General features: G+C 36.8%; 1 protein-coding gene and 1 pseudogene across 5 annotated transcripts in view; both read right to left on the bottom strand.

The window, feature by feature from the left end:
• Nucleotides 1-2,605: 2,605 nt before the first annotated feature.
• LOC122468014 lies at nt 2,606-6,132 on the bottom strand (annotated as a pseudogene).
• A 679-nt stretch (nt 6,133-6,811) lies between these two features.
• Nucleotides 6,812-24,253, bottom strand: part of FAM214A (family with sequence similarity 214 member A) — an 88,814-nt gene continuing 71,372 nt past the window's right edge. For 4 of the 5 annotated variants that reach the window (XM_043555393.1, XM_043555391.1, XM_043555392.1 and 1 more), the window contains exons 10-13: nt 17,777-17,935; nt 13,293-13,361; nt 10,820-11,019; nt 6,812-7,391 (exon numbers count right to left, since the gene is read on the bottom strand). In XM_043555393.1, the coding sequence (XP_043411328.1) occupies nt 7,238-7,391; nt 10,820-11,019; nt 13,293-13,361; nt 17,777-17,935 (582 nt within the window). In that variant the 3' untranslated portion in view covers nt 6,812-7,237. Of the gene's footprint in view, nt 7,392-10,819; nt 11,020-13,197; nt 13,362-17,776; nt 17,936-24,253 lie in introns of those variants that run through there. The other variant, XR_006293295.1, reaches the window with a different exon arrangement.

The raw sequence follows: 24,253 nt of genomic DNA, 5'->3' as shown, positions 1-24,253 counted from the left end.
AGCCGCCTCTCCCCGCCCTTTCCTGCGTATTCCGGGAGATTTACGATTTCTACTTTCCCGGACTCGCCTTGCCCCGTTCTCTTCCTCGCTCCCCGCAGTGTAGCCACGCATGCTTTTTTGGGGGGCGCTTCAAAGCTCTGTGCTCCTTCCCTCCACAAGCCTCTTCCCGCTCCCCTTTTCGTACTTAACCACATTCATCTTTCACATCCCAGATTCTACGTCATTGCCTCAGGCTTTTCTTGAGCCCCTACCCTAGGTCAGATCCATTTCTTAAATGTCTTCACATGTCTGTATCTTCAGCAACATACGCTGTACCATTAGACATATGATTATTAATGACACCTTTCCTGCTCAAATAAGCCACATCAGGACAGGGACCTCGTCCATATTCGCTTATGTTTCACTCCCAGAGCCCAGCATTTCCTAGATGTTAAATAAATATCTGACGAAAGAATTCAAATTCCGTTCATTTGTCTACTCCCGGAGGTCCACTCCCACAACTTGACTGAAACCCCTGACACCAAACTATTCCAATGACTTTAACTACCAAATCTGTTGGCTTTACATTTAATCCTCATAATAATTAACATCTGGATAGCTACCGGCAATACTGTACAGGGTGGTTCCAATGAAGAGTTTGTCAGAAACTTGGAAAAAGTTGCCCTCTAAGAGTTAAACTAGTAAAAAGCAGCGGGTAATGAATGCAATCCTGCGGGAATTTGGAAACCATCAAAAGAACCAGTTTCCTAGGAAGAATTTCAGACAGGAAGAATTGCATGGGGATTGCAACTTGAAAATCCAAGTGTGGTACTGCACTCCTTTTGGAGAAAAGCAAGAAGTTTGTCAGGCAAGCAAGTACCTAAAATACAAGAATTCAAGATGCCAACTCTTTGACAAAGATATCCCTTGAGAGTGCTTTAAGTGGGCAGCTGAGAAACTTCTTAAGATCAACTATTTGTTCTCATTCCATACTCACAAAACAACCTACTGAAAATTTGCCTTCCCTTCGTGTCAAACAATAGGGAGAAAGGAGAATTAACTAGTTAGGCTAACTGAAGTGTCTAACAGTTGTATTTTTATTAATAAATTGGCATTCTGGTATATATCCTACATCAATATATTTGCGAGCTTGAGTTAAAATCTGAGACACCCATATATAAAAAAAAATTAGTATATGTGATCTTGGATAAAGAGATTCTGTTCCTGAAAGATAGTGACATGCACGTGAGGGCAAGATTGAATTTCTGGGAGGGAGACTTTGGTCAATGGGGAATTTACAAAGGTCAGTGCCCCATTGTGGGGACGTGAGAAGCCATCCTTCCCCAGGTAACACTCCCCTGCATCATTAACCATGTACCTTAATGTTTAAAATTGCACACTAATCACCAGAATCCTGTTTTTCAAAACTTTTTTCTCTTGGCCTCTAGGATACTACTCTCTTATTCTCTCCTACTTCTCTGGCCATCTCCTCTTAATCTCCTTTGCTGAATCTTTACTTGCCTCTTTCTTTTTATTAAGTTTGTTTATTTTTTGAGAGCAGGGGAGGGGCAGAGAGAGAAAGAGAGAGAGGTAAAGAGAGAGAGAATCCCAAACAGGCTCTGAGCTGCTTGAACCCACAAGCTGCAAGATCATGACCTGAGCCAAAACCAAGAGTCAGATGCTTAACCAACTGAACCATCCTGACACCCCTTTTCCTGCCTCTTAAAGGGAGGATTCTAACAGTTCTATCCTTGGATCCCTTCTTTTTCAAGTTTACACTCTCCAGATCACTTCCACCTCATAGGTTCAGCTGCCATCTATGTATTCCAGATCAGTGCTATGCAATAGAACTTTCCGTGATGATGGAAATATTCTCTATCTGTGCTACCAATACAATTGCTACTACCCATATTTGACTATCAAGCATTTTTTTGTTGTTGTTAACGTTTTATTTTATTTTTGAGACAGAGAGACACAGAGCATGAACGGAGGAGGGTCAGAGAGAGGGATACACAGAATCTGAAACAGGCTCCAGGCTCTGAGCTGTCAGCACAGAGCCCGATTTGGGGCTTGAACTCATGGACCGGGAGATCATGACCTGAGACGAAGTCGGCCGCTTAACCGACTGAGCCACCCAGGCGCCCTTGACTATCAAGCATTTAAAATGTGACTAGTACAACTGAGAAACTGAATTTTAAATTTTATATCACTTTAATTAATTAAATTAGCCACAGGGATTAGAATCACTGAAAAACCATATTAACAGAGATCCTCATTAGGTCTGAGGCAAGGTTCAAGTATTCATGTTTAACCAAAGCTCCCCTGGTGATTCTGATCCACACCTGCACAAGATTTTTCAGGCTTGGAACTTGGTAGGTGTAAAAAAGCTTTAAAAAGACCAGAGGTCTTTTAGAGGCTTAGGTGCACTAGCTCAAGAGTTTGTACGAGTCAAGGAAATAATGTTCCACCACATCCATTCCTCAAGCAGCTGAGAGAGGAAATCCACCTACATCGTTGCTGAGATTGTAGCAAGGATCAAGAACAGAATACATTTACCCCCTTGTGGCTGCATTTTGCATTTTATTGGCCAGAGGGGAGGCGGCCTCCTCTATGTCACCAGCAGTGCTCACAATTTCTTCAGCCACTCCAGGCCTGGATCTTGGGGTCCTGGGGGTGGCTGGGCATGTCGGGCATGTCCCCATCATCTCAGAGGGGCACTGGATAGTTGTAGGATGTGGCCTGGTCAATTATGGTGGCATATTTGATGAAGGGGCTAAGGATGGGCAGAATTGTAGCGAGGCCTCCTTAGTGAAAGATGCAACCGGCACTGGTTCCTTAGCCCAGGTATCCTCGAGGAAGGTGGCACCAGCTTATTTTTTTAAAGATGTTATTTTTAAGTAATCTCTATACCCAGTGTGGGGCTCAAAGTTAACCCTGAGATCAAGAGTTGCATACTCTACTGACCAAGCCAGCTAGATGCCCCAAGAACAGAATATACTTTTAATAAAAGGACGCTATAGGAAGAGCCTGGAAGATACATTCGGGAAGTCAACTGAGCCACTGAGTGCCACAACCCCTGAGGATAAATGGTGATTTCTGAGAGCTAAGCCCAGGGAACAAAGATTACCTGAATAGGTAATACAGGCCAGATAACTATAGAGAGCAGTTTCAACCACTTGAGTACTGGCAATGGAACTTAGAAATTGGAGGATGCCACTTCTCTAGGGACTGAGATGAGAGATCTTTATATGAATTGAAAATTCAGACAGGAAAATTTTGAATGAATTTAAAATAATAATGAACAGTGGGGTCTAGAAGAGACTTCACAAACTTTCAACATTTTAAATCTCATAAAATATTTACCACAATGTATTTCTAAACTTTCCCTTAACTTTACTTGAGTGCCTCCTGACAGTATACTAAGTTGGATGGCCTCTGAGTTGGTTTAGGACATTCCTTCCTTCCTTCCTGAAGTCTTTTTAAGTCTTCCCCCCTCCCCCCCCCCCCAATGATTAATAGGCATGCCTTATATATGTCACTTATCACACACATATTATAAGCTGTATTGCCAAGAATATTGATGAAAAATATATTCTATGCCAGGCCATAAATACTAGTGGAAAGAATGGAAAAAGAGGCAAAATGCCCATGTAGTAGGGTGGAAAAGACATAAGCTTTAACTCAGATTTGATTCCTGATTCTTCTAACAGTGAGACTCCGGGCAAGCTCTTCAAACTTCCTTTTCTTTCATTATAGAATATCTATACTCTCTGCAGTATGGCTGTAAGTATTAAATAACATATAAATTGTTTACAGTGCCTGGCACATTCGTAGTAGGCATTCACATGTTCTCTTCCTCCTCCCAGTGTCCAAGTTTAAAATACATATCGTCAACTGTACTTCCATAATAAAAATTTTTAGAAAGGACATCTTTTTCATAGATTATCCATGATAGAGTAAAAGGGGCTGATTCCAATGCACATATAGTTTTAGGAATTGAGAATGAATTCCTACCATGATGAAAAGCCTTCTTCCCATCTAGACTGACACTGTATTCCTAGATCTAGTAGACCATATGGGGTGTCAAATACCAAAAGTTTAACAGTGACCACCTCTGTAAAATGATAGCTACAAGGGTGAACAGAGAAAGGGACTTTCATGTTTACATAATTATGTAGTGTGAAAATTTTTATAATGAACATATATTGCATGAATTTTTAAAATTAAGTTTGAAAAAGGATCACCACTTGATTCACAAACCTAAGTAAGAGTGAAGATCCTTAGAACGAAGCCTTGAAAGAGAAATGCTTTCCTTTCTTTCGGGCTGGGAATGACAAAGACCTGGTCTGGGGAAATGGCAGGAAGAAGGAATCTTCTTTTGGATGCCTTCCATTCAGTCCCCACCCATTTCATCACTATTTTTCCTTTTTCTTTTTTTTTTTAACGTTTATTTATTTTTGAGACAGAGAGAGACAGAGCATGAACGGGGGAGGGTCAGAGAGAGGGAGACACAGAATCTGAAACAGGCTCCAGGCTCTGAGCTGTCAGCACAGAGCCCGACGCGGGGCTCGAACTCACGGACCGTGAGATCATGACCTGAACCGAAGTTGGCCGCCCAACCGACCGAGCCACCCAGGCGCCCCTTCATCACTATTTTTAATTCTCATCAGATAAGAACATTCCCAAGGACTTTCTGCAGGTTGGTTGTGACTTGGAGTTCTTTTTCAAAGCAAATTATTAGTATGATTCATTGGGTTAGAGTGCAGAACTGTCAAGTGAGCCTGTGGTAAATGAGATCCCCATTACCTACCACAGGTGGACAGGTTGTCTGCTGGTATCTTTACCTGCATGCCAACAGTCAATCTAGTGACATGGTCTATGAATACAAAGAGGCGTGATATGGCAAGAGTGGTAAAGACTCTGCCTGTGACAAAAGACAGGTAGGAAAAGAACTATTACAATAGAGATAGTGCCAGGGCAAGGGAGAGCAGATTTGTACTTGGTCACCATACCTGAAGTGGAAAAAACATGGGCATAAAAGACCCTAAGAAGAAGAGGGACAAAATGCCAGCATGTTTCCCTTGCCAGGAAGGGCACAGGATGCAACCAGATGTTGCAATCATCTTCTTGAAATTTTCTTTAAAATACCCAGAAATGAGAAAAACCATGTACTAGCAGTAATTCTAGAAAAGTTGCAGTGAGGTATCCACATAAGAAGACACCTCTATCCAACATATATTACTAATTTTTGGATTACTGGAGAGGTCAAAGAATAACTTTTTTTTTTTTTTTAAAGCATTTTGATGGTTTAACTACTTGGTGTTTTCCAAGTTGCACTCAAAATTGTCAATATTTACTTTGGTCAAATGAGTAAGTCTAGATAGATATATTGGAATGCCAATTCCAAAAATCATATGACAGAATTTAAGAAGGCATATTATCAATACTCTCACTCTATTCTCTCACACAGACCCAGAAAGGTTAGAGGATTCCTGGAGTCAGTCCCATCAGATGCTATTAGAGCTAGAATTACAATCCCAACATTTTGGGTCCTAATTCCATGTTGTTTTCACAGCCTGAAAATCAAGAATAAGTCTTCAAAAATGTGTGCCATCGAAAACTTTTTTTTAGCTTTATGGAATGTAAGTGGCCTTTTCTCTTTGAGCTGGTATTTTATTTATTTACTTACTTGAGAGAGAGAGAAAGAGAATGCACAAGTGGGGGCGGGGGGGGGAGTAGACTCCATGCTCAGCAGGGAGCTGGATGTGGGCTCAATCCCACACCTGGGATTATGACCTGAGCCAAAGTCTAAAGTCAGATGCTCAAGTGACGGAGACACCAGATGCCTCAGCAAGTATTTTAAAAGTTATTTATAAGAGGCTTCTTGCTGGCCACCCCACAGCCTGCAGTCACATACTCATCACTGGTCTGATTTCCCTTGAATAGTCTATCCATTATCTGGATCCCAATATAAGGACCTTCTCATCTCCAAAATTCCAAAGCACTCACCTGGTCTTTGACTCCCAGGTCTCTTGGTGTGGCCTACTTGAGTAGTATGTATTCTCTACCTGCACTTGTTGCTTTGTACCAGCATTCCCAGTATCTGTGCCTTGTCATCTGATCTGCTGTTGCCCACTGTCCCTGCACAAACATCTAAAACCATTCTTCTTTTTAGGGGGATGGAAGGAGGGCTTTTGATGCATTCAATCAATTCCCTTCCTCAGTGGTTTTCCTATTGTGACCCTGAGCAAGAACATGATAAATTTCTTTGGGGAAGAGGCTCAAGACATCTTCCTTCCCCTCTTGTCAGCTGTAAAGCTAGAATGGAAACTGTCTGATGGTTATCAGAAATTCACTTAATCACATGAAGATCTCATCTAAAAATAAAAGCCAAATACACGTTTCTTTGTTTTTGCGTATATTTACAATATAAATATTAATTTGTTTTCAAAGTACATATTTTTTTTTAACAATTTGCAAAAGTTATCTAGCATGGGACAGCAATTTAATGTAAAGCTTCTGTAGTAGCAATTAAGGAAAAATAGAACTGTTTTGGGAGTAAGGAGTTCTAGAAGGAATATGAATGGGCATAATGATCTGAATTTGCAAAGGGAATGTGAAGCAGCTTAGTCCACGTTGCACTGCCAAAAACAGCATGTTACAGGACTAGTGTGTGAGATAGCAACCAGGATGGGATATTGTAAAAACTAAACCTTGGAGATATAAAAAGTACACATGCTTGCATAGTGCGTTAATCTTAAAGAAGCTCAACATTTCATTCTCATTTTCAATAAATTAAATGAATAGTACTTAAAACACATCACACACAAAATTAAAGACTTGTGCATATATTTTGGATTTCAACATTAATGTCAAAAATACATAGTATGATTTTACATAGGATTTGTGCTACATTAGAACACTAGAGACAAACATCACTTGAGTATTAAGGAAAACATTAAATATTAAATAACTGAGAAATAAAATGTGTAAACACTAATCTAATTGGGGAAGGGGGGGTTGCTATTGCAACACGTCCAATGAAGTGGTTTCAACAGTACAAAATGGATTAGGACATGAGTGTTTCCAGTCTACTTGGAATATGTGGATCTCATTCCAGGAATCCTTTAATAAAAACTGGTCCAGGATAACAGGAGAGGATCCACCCTCCTGGATGTTAATTGGTGCACTCCGTTCTATGCTAATTTTTACTTTCAAACTTGGGTACTGAGCGAACGCTTTAAATTGTCACTCCTTATCAACATCTTGGTGAAAACTGAGGGTTTGTTGGCGATTCAGTGTAAGATTTGAGTTCATACGCAGCACCGCTATCAACTTCCATTGACTTTCTAGAGAACAGGAGCCGTACATCTCTATGGAGGTAGATCTTTCCAGATTTAGAACTCTGGAACCTAAACAAACAAAAAGATGCATTATTTCAGGGAATGAGTCTTTAAAATAAATAAAGTTCAGTAAATTTTGAAAGCAAGAAGGAGTCTTGCTACCAATATTAAGAGTAACTGTTTGGGGCGCCTGGGTGGCGCAGTCGGTTAAGCGTCCGACTTCAGCCAGGTCACGATCTCGCGGTCCGTGAGTTCGAGCCCCGCGTCAGGCTCTGGGCTGATGGCTCAGAGCCTGGAGCCTGTTTCCAATTCTGTGTCTCCCTCTCTCTCTGCCCCTCCCCCATTCATGCTCTGTCTCTCTCTGTCCCAAAAATAAATAAATGTTAAAAAAAAAAAAATCATTTAAAAAAAAAAAAGAGTAACTGTTTAACAAGATACTTAGTCTTACATTGCTAAAGTATGTGCTGCTATTTAAGTGCCTCTTCCTTACTATTCCCTAAACCTCCCATACTCCCTTTCCTTCTTACAATGTCAGAGATATTTTTTTATTTACATAATCTCTACATCCCATGTGGGGTTCAAACTCATGACCCTGAGATCAAGAGTCACATGTTCCTCTGACTGAACCAGCCAGGTGCCCCAGAGATGTTTCTTATTTCTATAAAGCTTGTTTCACATGTGATCCTTTTTTTTTTAAATCTCTGACACCATAACACATGCACTTTCCCTTATCTACAATGTCAAGTTTCAGTTCACATCAGTCAATTATACTACATTTGGGCTTTGCAGCCCTAGCATCTTACAGTCACACAGACTGCCTTATTTCATATAACTTGCCCTCCCCCAATTGTGAGTACATTAAAATGGATTCCACACTTGAGAAGTCACCACAGAAAATAATCAACTATTGAGGACAATTACTGCTATCATCAGTAATGGCTAGCTAATAAAGCCTAATCATCATTAAAAAGACAGAAATTTGTAGTGAAATGAAAATGGTTATCAATACTGTATATGGAACTGTATTCCCTGCTAATACCTGTAACATAATAAAGGGTGCTGGAGTCTTTTGTCATATAAACTTATCTGGCAGACATTCAAACATATCCTTTTGTGCTAATCTCTCTGGTTTACCCTTTGCATAGCAGAAATACTCTTTGGGTTTATGAATTTTACTCCTAAATTAGCTGAAAAATCTGGTGACCAGTTTTATGTGAGCTGAACGCCAGCTCACTCTTTCAATCTGTCTGAAGTTTTTTCACCTTCTCCATCTGAAGGAGAAAAATGAGAGCTTTGGGAAGTATACCATACTCATACATATATATGGTATACTTCCCAAAGAGGTTTCTTTACAGCATTTAAAGTATCTAATCACTCTGTGGGGATTATATAAAAGCTGGGGTAGTTCATGTTTACTTTGGAGAATGTTGGTTATTTATGGTGGTTAAACTTCAAGAGGAATGGTATCAAATGCAAGTTTAGAGAGAGTTGAATCTTATCCTAGCTTGGGCTGGGATCTATTCTTATGGTCTGCTATTTCATACCATTTCTCTTTTTAAAAAAGTCTTCAGAGTCTGTTTTCAGATTTTCATTCTCACAATCTGTATACATTCACATTAGGCTCATGTCAGGTAGAGTTGGGTTTAAAAACATTGCTCCAGTTCAACATGTCCTTAGGATGTAGAACACCAGACAGAAGACCCCAGGATAAGCAGTACTATGTGGGAACCCATTAATAGACTTTTTCAAGTATGGGGTTAAGTGGACAGCTCAGTCTTCATGTACTCCTGATGACCACAAGGCAGGTCTCTTGAAAAAAAGCTGGCAGTCACCATTAGCAGCAGATTAAAGAGGTCTTCTGCCTGCGCCCTGGATGAGAGGTGCCTCCTCCTCATGAATAGGATCTTTGAAGTAAGGAGTTAGGCTAAAATGAATTACTGTCACTGATGTGGTTAAGAACTTACTATAAATAGCATCTGAAAATTACCAAGAACAAAGTTACAGGCAAAAGACTATTCAGCTCTCTCCCAACCAACAGATTTGCTCATTGCCTGAGAACTGCACTAGGATTTCAGGGCCACAACCTTACCCCAGGATACTGGCAACACAGACCTCAAGGGCAAACAAATGGTTTTTCAAAATCTAGTGCTGTGACCTGGGTAGTACAAGTTAGAGGAAAGGTATTTCTGATGGAATTACCAGAATATAAACTCTATGAGAAAAGAGATTTTCACACTGCTGTTTCCCTAGTACCCAGAAACATACTCAACACATAAATACTTGTTGAATGAATGAATGAGGGTTAAAAACTTCCCTGCCTGATACAGTAGCCACTAGCGACATGTGGCTACTGAGCACTTGAAATGTGGCTAGTTCAAACTGAGTTGCCCTGTTAGTATAAAACCTATAATTGATTTCAAATATTTAGTGCAATAAAAGAGCATAGAATAACTCATTCATAATTTTTATGTTGATTATATATTCAAATTACAACATTTGGGTATGTTGGGTTAAAGGAAATATATTAATCTTTCCTGTTTCCTTTTTAAAAATTTTTTTATTTCAGAGAGAGGAATATTTCAGAGTGGGGAAATGGGGGTAGAGAGGGAGAGGGAGAGAGAGACAGAGATTATTAGGTGGCTCCATGCTGTGCTCAGCATGCAGCCTGATGTAGGGCTTGATCCCATGACCTCTGGGATCATGACCTGAACTGAAATCAAGGTTGGACACTCAAATGACAGAGCCATTCAGGCACCCCAATCTTTCCTGTTTCTTATTTTTTTCTATCACTTTATTTTTATTATTTTTAAATTTTTTAAATACTTATTTATTATTGAGAGAGAGAGACAGGGCACAAGCAGGAGGCACAGAGAGAGGGACACCCAGAATCCAAAGCAGGCTCCAAGCTGTCAGCACAGAACCCATTGGGGGACTTGAACTCATGAACCATGGGATCATGACCTGAGCCGAAGTCAGACATTTAACCAACTGAGCCCCCCAGGCACCCCTCTTATCACTTTTTTTAAATGTGGCTACTAGAAAATACAGAACTACATATATGGTTCATATTACAGTATTTTAAGATTTTATTTTTAAGTAATCTCTACACCCAACATTAGGCTCGAACTCACAACCCTGAGATCAAGAGTGTCATCCATGCTCTACAGACTGACCCAGCCAGGCGCCCCCATATTACAATTCCATTGAACAGCATTGATTTAAAAATGTGCTTCACTGCCCCAGATATGTCAGAATTTGTTTTGATATAAAATATTTTACATTACATAGCTATAAATGAAAACTTCCTTAATTCAACAAGTAACAATGAATGAAGGAAGATGTGCTCTGTGTTTTCTGCATCTTGGCATATGAAAAGTTTCCAAATTAAGCAAATTCCAAGGGGGCACTGGTCTAGAGTGACACGTATTAAAATAAACAAAAAAATTTGGAGTTGTTCTTCTGAAGTAACATATTTTCATATTTATTTGAAACATTACCTCAGATGTATGAGGTAGCGCAATAACCGTTCTTCTGTATGTCGGATGTTCTCTTTATTAACGCTTCTCTTCATTTCTTGTTTAACAGGTACAGAAAAAGTTCGTTGTCGTAGGAATGTCTGATGATTAGCTGGCATATCTCGTAAGTCATATATCACAACAAACATCTTCACCACAGTCTTATTAGGGTTAAATAAGGTCTGAAGAAACAATATAAAAATTTTTCTTAAAAAAGTGATTTATTGAGTTGATGCAAAATAATTGTGCCAATAATAAAATAGACTTTTTAATAAGAAGTTAATCCCACTGGATATAATTTAGTTTTGGGAACTAAAGTTAATAACATTTTAGAAGTTTATGAAAAGATATTCACTATTTTAAAAAAACGGTTCAATTTATTTCCTGTAACAAATCAAAATCTTTAGTCACAAATTTCCTATTAGACAATATAAACTTTTACTCTTTGTTCAGATTTTTACAAATGCTTCCACTAAAGTAAGCAAAATACACCCTTACTGGATTAAAAAATTCCAGTTCACTTATTTCAAACATTAGCTTTATTAAAGTGTGTCAAACCCAAAGTACTCAAAACAGAATGTTAATTTTCATCACATTTTGATAAGTAAATAGAAATTGTTTTAAAATAAAAAAGCTAGGTAAAACTAGACTTTTTGGTATACTAGGTATGTATAGTTACTATAAAATTAAAAACATGTTCTAAAAAAAGAGACTTTTTCTTATTTGGAAATTTTTCCAAGTTTAGAAAATAAGTTACCAAGTAGACTAAATAATACTTCATGTTCTCACAGTTGGATTCATTTCAAAAACTGTAGTGTAAAATCATCAATATTATAATAGACCAAAATATGTACCCTTAGTTAAGACTGAATTAAATTCAATTGATACTTGGCTATTAATAACCAGAGGAATATTATTTTTTAAAGTACTAATTTTTAAACAAGATCCCAAGCTGCTGATCTGACTTTAACCAAATTACCAACACATCAATAGGTAACTTGGTGCCCGTGCTTTCAGAAGCTCATCCGTGGCACTGGACATCACTCACTGAATCAAAATGAGAAATATATCAATATTATGATCCAACTTTTGAAATCTAGTGAGTCTTAAGATTAAGGCTAATACATTCAACAACCACAACAACTAGCAAGCTAAAAGTTCAAACCATGTTGATAAATAATTAAACTATATAAGGAATGAAAGACACACCTAAATTTCAGATTTAAAATTAATCATTAAAGTTGGTAGTCCTCAAACAAAGGGGTATGAACGTGCTGCCTTGGGATTTATGCCTCATTATTATGACAACTGATAGCTAGCTTTTCCATGCTTTCACATGAACTACATAGCCAAGGGCAAGAAAACAAGATGATTATCACTCTTTTTAGTTCAAGAAATCCATTTAACATAAAAGTCTTACTTTAATATGCAATGATTCTTCCTTAGTGAAATTATATATATATACATATATGTACATATATATATATGTATATATTGCAATATGTGCACACAAATGTATCACATAATACCATGTTTCATCCCTGTGTGATGTGAACTAAGCAAATGTACAGAAGACTCCTTGATGTATTTGAACAATAGTGATGAGTAAAAGTGGTCTGGTGAAGCATTGATCACATTGAGGCCAAAAGGCATAAAAAGGCTTGTTGAATTAGACCAGATCCTGAGTATAAGGAACTTAGCTAGACTTTTTGTTTTTTTTTTAATTTCAACTTTCTTGAGGTATAACTGACAAATATCAGTTAGATTCTTGTCAGTCTGCTAGAGCCAGCTTTATAATATACTTTTGGGCATGTAAGATTATCCTGGGTCTGACTTGGAGATGAACCCAATTGTAAACTGGCCTTGATATCAAATTACTCGTCTGAAAAACCAAGACCAACGATGATGAAGGACTGCTTTGGGCTCAAGGAATTCTCCTGAGCCAAAACTAGATCAACACCTACACCAAAAGGAAAGATGCTTTCTCTGCCCTCACATCTGTCAGACTACATTTCTACTTGGTGTAACCATTTTAGTAGGTTAATTTAGAAATTATTACACCAGGGATAATATAATTTTGTTTCTCAAGTTTTCCTGCCAAAGCAATACTAGCATTTGAAGTTTCCTTTTAAATAGGTCAATCTCAGTCTGACTAACTATATTAAATAGAAGGAACTAGTAAAGTTCTAATTACATTGAAAACAGCTCTATTTAAGTTACGTAAACTGTCATACTATTTTTCTAAAGCATTCACCTTGATTAGATTATTAATGTTTTCCTTTTATGGAGGTCCCCACATGGCCATTCCTGGGGCAGAGCAGGGAAACTCCAAAGAAAGCTGCAGCCCCACTGTTACTTACCAAAGTTGTTGCAGCAGCAGTAGCAGGAGAAAGGGCTAAGTTCTATATGTATGTGAGAGAATGATTATTGCAATTGTAGACTATAAAACACATACCACTTGTATTGTTCCTGAAGGAGGTACTCGATAACCCCTTTTACCAAGGGACTCTAAAGTAATCACACCCTTGAAATAAAAGAAGACAAATTGAGTACAAACTGATGCATATGTATATGAAAGGCTAAAATAAGTATAATAAATCATGTAACTACTAAAATTTTAGAATTCTATTTGTATGCAAAAACATTCCCATCAATAGATACATTCTGAGTATGAAATATTGAGGGTCCCACCCAAAAGGAAACAATTTACTGTTCTTCCTGCAGATGTTGAAATAAATAACATTACACTGTTTGAAATTTCCATTAAGATATACAATATAGAAGTTCCTTAAAAAGGAAATACAATTAGAAGACAGGATTATTTTCTTGTATCATGTGGAAAGAGAGAAATGAAAAAGCAACTAATTTATTGTTCTTTGGACATACAAAAAGTAAAGAATGCAGAAGGGTCTAAGTCTTAGCCAATAGTGAAGTAAATTCTTTAGTCAGTGAGTTAAATTACATATATGGATTTCTGACTAGAGATAGACCAGCATAATCGGCATCACCTATAAACTTGTTAGAAATGCACAATTTATGGCTTCTCCCTAGATCTATCAAATCAAAGCTGTAGTTTTAAGATCCTCCAGATGATATCATATGTACATTAAAGTTTAAGAAGTACTATACTTCCCTATACTAGAGAACATAGTTTTCTGAGAAGGATGTTCTAATCACTACAGAAACCCAAACAACGGGAAACACGTATAAATTAAAACAAGGAAAGCTAGAATTGAATATATGCAAGTTTCTAGAGAACTAAGATGACCAAACGACCACAGGTGGTAACTGTGATATTTAATTCTTAGAAAGGGGGCTGTTTCATTGGTTTTAACTGGGGAAATAGTTTCGAGTAGTTAAGTAGAATAAATGCATGCTCTGCATTTCATATCCCATCATTTTACATTGTACATGACCAAACATGTCAACTGAAGTAAATATAAAACAGGACTGTCCCATCAGACATTTTTGCTGGATTTGTAAGAAAGACCAGGGTTGGTGGGTAAAAAGAAAAAGTGCACAAAGGTGAAAAGGAAAGCCAGACTCTGCTATGTGAATCAAATGCCATCCTTAGACTGTTAAATTAACATATTAATATTAGGAAATGTTTGTGGAAATGGGCACTGAAAGGACATATGTTGTTCTTGTCTAATGTGATTTACTGCGTGGTCATTTAAAGCATAAAAACAGCATATTAACAAACTGCATCTCTAACCAAAATAATAATGAAGCTTTAACAATTTCTTATGATCTGCTTTATGTGAAAAATGCTGTGGCATATAATGCCCCTCTTCTTCCTAGTTCCAGGAAAAAAAAGTAAAATATATCCAAATAATAGCTACCTTTCATAATCACATTGCTATAGGCAATACATTACTGTTCTTTCCTTGCCTCCTTCCCCTAAATACGTATAAGAAAACTGGTGGGGCAAAAACTACTACTACCAAGCCTATGCTTATTTCCTTTGATACATACAATTCTAATAGTTTTCAGAACATGGTAGCAATAATTAAATCAATTTATAAAGAGAGTATGTGTATTTTTAAAACTTTATAGGTTAAGCCAACACTTCACAACCATCTCTAAGCAACGTAAGATCAGTAGGGGCACTAGCAAATTACAAATTTTAGACAGAAATTGGGAAATTATTTGGAATTTTATTATTCATTATTGTAATTTTAAATAACTTAATTATTTAATAATTATTTTTAATAATTAAATTTATTTTAGTTGGTCAGAATATTCATGTTTCTACCTATAAAAGTTACTGTACTTATTGTATTTATTTTCTTAAGGTTTATTTATTTTGAGACAGAGAGAAAGCACAAGCAGGGGAGGGGTCAGAGAGAGAGGGAGAAAGGTGGGGAGAGAGACAAAATCCCAAGCAGGCTTCCTCTGTCAGTGCAGAGTCCATTGTGGGGCTCAATCCTACCACCCTGAGCCAACGCTTAACAAACTGAGCCACCCAGGTGCCCCAAAAGTTACTTTATTTAACATAAAGAAGAAAAATACATTTTGTCTGGTATTTAAGGATGGAAAAGAAAGATGAAGATAAACAGAATTAAACTCTTACACAAAAACTCCACAAATTACTCTGCTATAGAGAATATGCATGCAGTAAGTAAAACTGAAAGAAGTTTATCTTAATTTGGTGAATTACAAATAGAGAAAGATAACATATGGTCTTGTTAATCTGATGATAATTGAAGTCGTACCATGAATTTACCACTGGCATGCCTTCTTTAGACCATTCTACCTGGTTCCACCATTCAATAGTTTCTAAACAGTGACATGTTGCTATGTAACAGTTGGAGAACATTTTTACCAGTGATACCCAAATTGGAGAGAGATATTATGTGGCTTTTTGAGTTAATCTTTAATGAATTATTTCATGAAAAGTCCTGTACCAGTTCTATATCACAAAAACAGAATTTTTTGTACATAATATTATCTTTTGTGAGTCATTTGTATTATTTGTGATGAGAGGTCCCAAGGTAACAAGTAGGAATTTGGTATCTCAGTTCTGCTGGTCTGTGATATATATTATCAAAATGTGATCAGTCCTTTAAAAACACACTAAACTACAAGAATGTAAATAAGATTCCCTAAATAAATAGGATTAATTTTATTAATTTATAGTAGGAAAGATTTGTGGTCTAAGATTTGGACTGGGTCATTTGCAAAAGGAACCCATTCCTAATGAATAAACTAACTTAGAAAAAATTTAATTACAAAATGGAAAGTTTACCGAAGAATATTATCAAAGAAAAGTAAGTCAGGGATTCTTTAATGTTTGCTTATTTTTGAGAGAAAGAGAGGGAGGGAGGGAGGGAGGGGGAGGGGCAGAGAGAGGGAGACAAAGGATCTGAAGCAGGCTCTAGGCTGTCAGCCCAATGCTGGGCTCAAATTCACAAGCCGCGAGATCTATGGCCTGAGCCGAAGTTGGATGCTTAACTGAGTAAGTCAGGGATTCTTAAAGGACAGACAAACTCAACTCAATAACCTGATTTCATACTCTTTCTGGTATCTATTCAAAAGTTATAACCATTTGTGTGTACTTTCTAGAGAGAGTGACAAAACTCTTTATCATTTAATCCTATCTTTTTAGATGTCAACCAAGGTCAAGATAAATGCTGTTCTACTCTTTAAAAAGCATAGTTCAAATTCTCTCTTCCTTGTTAATTTCACTCAAAAATATTTATTTGAGCTGATTTCAGTCATTCACTCTTTTATCTTGTTTCTAACCCACCTTAATGGTCATTGGGGGCTTTTACATTAATGACAGATTACAATAAATGAGCAGACACCATTATGTTTTCTCATTCGAAGTATGAAACACTGAAGTATGAAGCTCTTCATTTTACTCTTAAAATGGAGTAAGGCTAAAACAACTTTCCTTAAGCAAACAGGGCCAACAATGAGTAGGCTATATTTAAGTCCCTAAAAATGTGTAACTTCCTTTCCTTTGTTGTCTATTACATAGATTTCTCTTTTCACAACCTTTAGTTCTTTCTTGAAAATCTAGAAGGTTGTGGAGAAGGATATTAGAGGAAGCAATTGGGCCAAGTGGGAAGCTAGAAAATTCAAACAGCAAGGCCAGGGCTGTATATTTCTATAACTATAGCAGTCTGTATTTCTCAAAGTAAGACCTAACATGAAAACACAGATGTGACCCCTTATTTGAGACCATTACTGTAAACTATGTATAGACTTGCAGGGTTAGCCACTTCTCTTTGTCTTTTGTAAAAGGGCTGATACCAAACATGCACCAAAACTCAGTACCATTTTTGCAGTTAAAGGCTTATTTTATTCTCAAGTGATCAGAATAACAAAATGGGAAAGACGTAATCATGGGATCACTGAATTAAAACTGTGCTTTTACTTAGCTATCCTACTCTCCACTAGAAAATTAGTGTGGAAAACAGAAATAGCTAGTATTCTAAACAACTCTAGGATTAGAAAAAAAATGGTCTCAAAACAAACAGCATAAAGAGAGTGAAAGAGTCTCACTGAAGACTTAATAACTCACCAAATCTTTACCTAAATCTTCCTGAAATGAGGATCACATGTGAAGGCAACACTTATGGGACCAGAGTATATAGTAAGTACTTGAGAATTTGTCTGAATTCAGCAAGATATGAAATCATAGTGTCACTAATAAAAGTTTTATCATGTTTTTAAATCACATAGAAACAAGAAAATTTTCAGCAGATCCTCAAATGCAAAAGAGGATATTTGTTGTTAGAGCTAGCTCAGGAAGAAGTTGTGAGATAACATGTCAGTACTTTTGTTTCTATTCAGCCTTCAATTTTCTCTTAGGAAATGCTTTATGTTTTCAAGTATTACCACAATGCAGTATTAAATTTCTTTAAATTTAAAGACACTTGCGATTTAATTGGTTGATTTTAGTAGACAGAGAAAATTTTTTAAAATACTTGCCATATAAGGAGAGGGAGCATTATCATCTGAAACACTGTAGAATGACACTTCAACTGGAAGAGTCAAATGTGTGGGGCAGAAAATACCACTTGCCCCTACCTCAGCAGTAAAACCATCAACAATGCCAAGAGGATCTAAACGATAGTTCAAGACAGATTCCTGGAAGACAAAATAAATTTTAAGAAACAAATTTTAGAAGTTAACACATTCATTTCTTTTTTCATTTAAAGAAAAACATTACTATGATTTCTGGTACCAAAAAAATAGTTGCTACTCAAACAGAATCCAACAATATGTTAAAAAAATCATTTCTCACTATCAAGTGGGATTTATTCCAGGAATGCAAGGATGGTTCAGTATTTGAAAATCAATAAACATGATAGTCACTTCAATAAGAAAAAAGATAAAAATTATATGATCATTTCAACAGATGCAGAAAAAGCATTTGATCAAGTACAATATCTATTCATAATAAAATCCCTCAACAAAGTAGGTTTAGAGGGAACATACCTTAACACAATAAAGGCCTTAAATAAAAACCCACAGCTAAAATCATACTCAGTGGGGAAAAACGGAGAGCTTTTCCCCTAAGATCACTAACAAGACAAGGGTGTCCACTCTGAAGTCCTAGCAACAGCAATCAGACAACAAAAAGAAAAAAAGGAATCCAGATTGGTAAGGAAGAAGTAAAATTATCACTCTATGCAGATGACATGATCCTATATTTAGAAAACCCTAAAGACTCCACCAAAAAAACTACAAGAACTGATAAATGAATTCAGTAAAGTCTCAGGATACAAAATCAGTGTGCAGAAATCTGTTCCATGTCTATATACTAATAAGGAAGCAGGAGAAAGAGAAATTAAGAAAACAATCCTACTTAAAATTGTACCAGAAATAGTAAGATACCTAGGAATAAACCTAATCAAAGAGGTAAAAAGACCTATACTCTGAAAACTATAAAACAATGATGAAAGAAATTAAAGAGGACACACAAGAAATGAAAAGATATTATGTGCTCATGGATTGGAAGAGCAAATATAGTTAAAATTTCTATATTACCCAAAGACATCTGCATATTTAATGCAAACCCTATCAAAATAACAACAGCATTTTTCACAGAACTAGAGAAAAAATACTAAAATTTATACGGAACCCTAGAAGACCCCAAATAACAAGAGAAATTTTTTAAAGTTTATTTTAAGAAAGAGTGCAAGCAGGGGAGGGGCAGAAAGGGGAAGAGAGAGAGAATCCCAAGCAGGCTCCACACTATCAGTGTGGAGCCCAATGTGGACTCAAACCCATGAACTGTGAGATCATAACCTCAGTGGAAATCAAAAGTTGGACACTTAACTGACTGAGCCACCCAGGTACCCCAACCAAAACAATTTTGAAAAAGAAAAGCAAAGCTGGAGACATCATAATTCCAGACTTCAAGTTATATTACAAAGCTGTAGTCATCAATATAGTATGGTACTGGCACAAAAATAGACACAATAGATCAATAGAACAGAATAGAAAACCCAGAAATAAACCCCCAACTATATGGTCAATTAATCTTTGACAAGGGAGGAAAGAAAATCCAGTGGTAAAAAGACAGTCTGTTCAACAAATGGTGTTGAGAAAACTAGACAGCTACATATGAAAGAATTAAAGTGGACCACTTCCTTACATCATACACAAAAATAATTCAAAATGGATTCAAGACCTAAATGTGAGACACCTAAAACCATAAAAATACTGGAAGAGAGCACAAGCAGTAATGTCCCTGATGTAAGACACAGCAATATTTTTCTAAATATGTCTCCTGAGACACGGGAAATAAAAGCAAAAATAAACTATTGGGGCTACATCAAAATAAAAAACTTCCGCACGGCGAAGAAAACAATCAACAAACTTAGAAGGTAACTTAATGAGAGAAGATATTTGCATACGACATATATGATAAAGGATTAGTATCCAAAATATACAAAGAGCTCACACAACTCAACACCCAAAAAAAAATAATCCAACTAAAATATGGGCAGAAGATATGAACAAGCACTTCTCCAAAGAAGTCATCTAGGTAGCCAACAGACAAATGAAAAAATGCTCAACATCCCTCATCATTAGGGAAATGCAAATCAAAACTACAATGAGATATTGCCTCACACCTGTCAGAATGGCTAAAATAAAAAGCATACACAATAAGTGTTGGCAAAAATGTAAAGAAAAAGGAACTCTCTTATACTCTTGGTGAGAATCCAAACTGGTGTAGGCACTGTGGTGAACAGTATGGAGGTTTCTGGGGTGTCTGGGCAGCTCATTCGGTTAAGCCTCCAAATTCAGCTCAGCTCATGATCTCACAGTTTGTGGGTTTGAGCCCCATGCTGGGCTCTGTGCTGACAGCTCAGAGCCTGGAGCCTGCTTCAGTTTCTGTGTCTCCCTCTCTCTCTGGCCCTCCCCTGCTTGTGCTGTTGATTCTCCCGCTCTCAAAAAATGTTAAAAAACAAATTAAGAAAGAAAAAAACAGCATGGAGGTTCCTCAAAAAGTTAAAAACTAGAACTACCCTACAATCCAGTAACCACACTACTAGATATGTACAGAAAAGATACAAAAACACTATTCAAAGGGATACATGCACCCCTGTGTTTACAGCAGCATTATTTACAATCGCCAAATTATGGAAGCAGCCTACAATACATGAATGTAAGATATAGGGTGTGTGTGTGTGTGTGTGTGTAAGTATCTATACACATAAACACAGCTATACTGCTACATATATATATATATATATATATATATATATATATATACTGCTACACATACACACACACACACACACACACACACACACACACACACACACAAAATGAAGTATTATTCAGCCATATAAAAGAATGAAGCCTTGGCATTTGCAACAACATAGATGGAGCTAGAGAGTATAATCCTAAGCAAAATAAATCAATCACAGACAACTACCGTATGATTTCACTCATGTAGAATTTAAGAAACAAAACAAACAAGTAAAGGAAAAAGCATTAACCCAAGAGCGTTAACCCAAGAAGCAGACTCTCATCTATAGAGAACTGATGGTTACCAGAGGGGAGGTGGGTGGGGGGATGGGTGAAATAAGTGATGGGGATTAAAGAGTGCACTTGTCATTGAAGAGCATAGGGTAATGTACAGAATTGTTGAATCACTACATTGTACACCTGAAATTAATATAACACTGTATGTTAACTATGCTGGAATTAAAATCAAATTAAATTAAAAATAAAAATAAATAAATGACAGGTTAAACCTAAAAAAAAAAGTTGCTACTATTTTCAAGTCCTTATTCAGATGTTCATTTGAACCGAAATCAACTTTTCTCTCTCAATCTTCTACAATCCTATGAAGTTTGGCCTCCTCTCACTATTCCAATGCACACTGAACTATCCTTAAACTTCACCACTGTTCAAACCTAATTATTTAATATGTTATTCTTATCTCTGTAAATAAAACTATGTTCTACCAGAGCAGGTATAATAGAAATTTTCTTACCCTTCATAGAGCCTATTCAAGGTGCTAGACACAGAGAAGCACTTAAAATCTTGTTAACACTCTTAAGCTCACTTGATGACATAATCACTTGTAACAATTTAGTGCTAACTTGCTACGTATAAGAAACATTTTAGGGGCACCTGGCTGGCTCAGTTAGTAGAGCATGCAACTCTTGATCTCATGGTTTTAAGTGAGCCCCATGTTGGGTTTAGAGATTACTTTAAAAACCTTAAAAATATAAAGATTTAATATTCTTAAGATGTCACTTTTCCACATATTGACCTATTATCAACGCAATCCAAACAAAATCTCAGCAGTCTGTTTTGTAGGAATAGGTAAGCTAACTCTAAAATTTACATGATGAAGGGGAAAGGAACTACAATAGTTGAAGCAATTTTAAGGAAGAATAGGGGTGCCTGGGTGACTCAGTCAGTTAAGCATCTGACTTCAGCTCAGGTCATGATCTGGCAGTTTGTGAGTTTGAGCCCTGCGTTGGCCTCTGTGCTAACAGCTCAGAGCCTGAAACCTGGTTTGGATTCTGTGTCTCCCTCTCTTTTTGCCCCTCCCCCATTTGCACTCCGTCTCTTTCTCCCTCTCAAAAATAAACATTAGATTTTTTTTTAAAAAAAAGAAAGAATAACATGTTAGAGAACTCACATTAGTTCATGTCAATTCTAAAATGGGCATTCATGTTCACAAAAATGAAACTGGACTATAAACTACATATCATATATAAATCTTAACTCAAAATGGATCACACAACTAAATGTAAGAGCTAAAACAATAAAACTTGTAGGAAAAAAGTTTTGTGACCTTGGGGTCAAGCAAATAGTTCTCAACCACGGTACATGTGTCAATGTTTAGAGATATTTTTTACTGCTATACCTGGGGGGTAAGGGGCAGACGATGGTACTGAACTCTAATGGACAGAGGCCAAAGATTCTACTAAATATCATATAATGCATCAAACAGATCCCATAACAAAGAATTATCTGGCTCAAATATCAATAGTGCCATGGTGGAGAAGTGTTGGGTTAGATTTTTCAGATGCACTATCAAAATTAAGATCCATAAAAGAAAAGAATAAATTGGACATTTAACAAAACTAAAATTAAAATCTATTGCTCTTCAGGGGCGTCTGGGTAGCTCAGCTGGTTGAGTGTCCAACTCTTGATTTCTGCTCAGGTCATGATCCCAAGGCCGTGGGCTGGACGCCCACATTGGGCTCCATACTGAGCGAGTAGTGTACTTGGGATTCTCTCCCTCTGTCTTTCTCCCATGCTTGCATTCCCTCATTCTCTCTCTCTCTCAAAAAACATAAATGAAAAAAATAATTATTTGGAAAACATTATGTGCTTACTTGGGAAAGAAAAGCTAAATGATAAAGCACAGAAAAGAGGCTCAACAGTATGAGTAATCAGGGAAATACAAATTAAAACCACAGTTCAACAGCATTGCAAAACTACTAGAATGATTAAAATTAAAACGACTGACCCACAAACACTGGCAAGGATGTGGATGATCTAGAACCCCCATACACTACTAGTAGGAATTAAACATGGTATAACCACTTTGGAAAACACCTTGGCAGTTTCTTAAAAGAAGTTAAAGATATACCTACCATACTACCCAGACATTCCATTCCTAGGTAGTTACCCAAACAAAATGAAAACTTATGTCCACACAAAAATGCATCCATGAATATCCACAGCAGCTTTATTTGTAATAGCCCCAAACTAGAAACGACCCAAAGGCCTAGAATCAAGTGAGTGAATAAACAAATAGTGGTATATCAATATAATGGAAATAAAAAGAAATAAACTCTTGATACAAAGGACAACTATAAATTAAAGAGAACTTATGGGTTGGACAGTCTCAGAACTTCTCTGTATTTTTCTACTGAAGTCAAGTGAAAATATATGCATATCTGCACAAATAACATTCCAATGTACTGATCTTTTAACCATCTTCTCTTTCCTAAGGCTTTCACATATGAGATGCTCTTTTTCCCCACTCACAAATTTTATTTTACTACAAAGGTTGCAGAATAAGTGATACTCACAATGGCCTCATGCCATTTTAAAATGACAGAGAATAGAGAGTTCAACAGTTCTGAAGTAATACCTTAAAAGTGACTGGAAAAGAAATCAACTTATCATAACTATTTTAAAACTTTGAAAGACAGCTTCAAAATCAAATACAGTTTTAAATACAGCATACTGTTAACATATCAAACTGCCATAACTCCAGTAAAGCTATTTAAATTAAAACTACTAATTTTACATTATTTTCCCATAAAAAAACCTCACCAATTAAATTCACTTTTAAAACTCCATTTACAGGCTTATGTTTCAGGTTGGTTTTTTTTATTGATGTGCAGTTGGCATACAATATTAGTTTCAGGTGTACACCATAGTGATTCAATGTTCAAGGCTGTTTTCTAATTAAAGGTAGCTAATCCAATAGTACACTTGATCCCAAGTAGAAATATTCTTATTAAATAAAATAATAGCACATTATTGGAGACTAACCATTCCATTTTTTAAAATAATCTTATTTTAGAATAGTTTTAGGGGTGCCTGGGTGGCTCAGTTGGTTGAGCATCCTACTCCAGATTTCGGCTCAGGGTCATGGGATCAAGCCCCATGTTGGGCTCTGCGTCAAGCATGGAGCCTGCGTAAGATTAAGATATTCTCTCTCTCTCTCTCTCTCTCTCTCTCCCCCCCCCCCCTGCTCTGCTTGCTCTCCCTTTCCCAAAAATAAAAAGAGAATAGATTTAGATTTGCAAAAGAGTTACAAGTATAGTACAAAAAAACATTTGATTTTGAAAATTAACCTCCTTGATCATGAAGGGGCTCCTATCAGTCCACCATCCTCCATCCTGGGACTCAGAACCAGTACTATCAGGTAAGGTGTGGTCAAGTCCCTTCTCTGGCTAGAGTAACAGACAC

The sequence above is a fragment of the Prionailurus bengalensis genome, chromosome B3 (genome assembly GCF_016509475.1).
Source record: "Prionailurus bengalensis isolate Pbe53 chromosome B3, Fcat_Pben_1.1_paternal_pri, whole genome shotgun sequence".
Taxonomy (NCBI): Eukaryota; Metazoa; Chordata; class Mammalia; order Carnivora; family Felidae; genus Prionailurus; species Prionailurus bengalensis.
The sequence above is the reverse complement of the archived record's forward strand: the minus strand, read 5'-3'. Positions and strand labels throughout refer to the sequence as shown.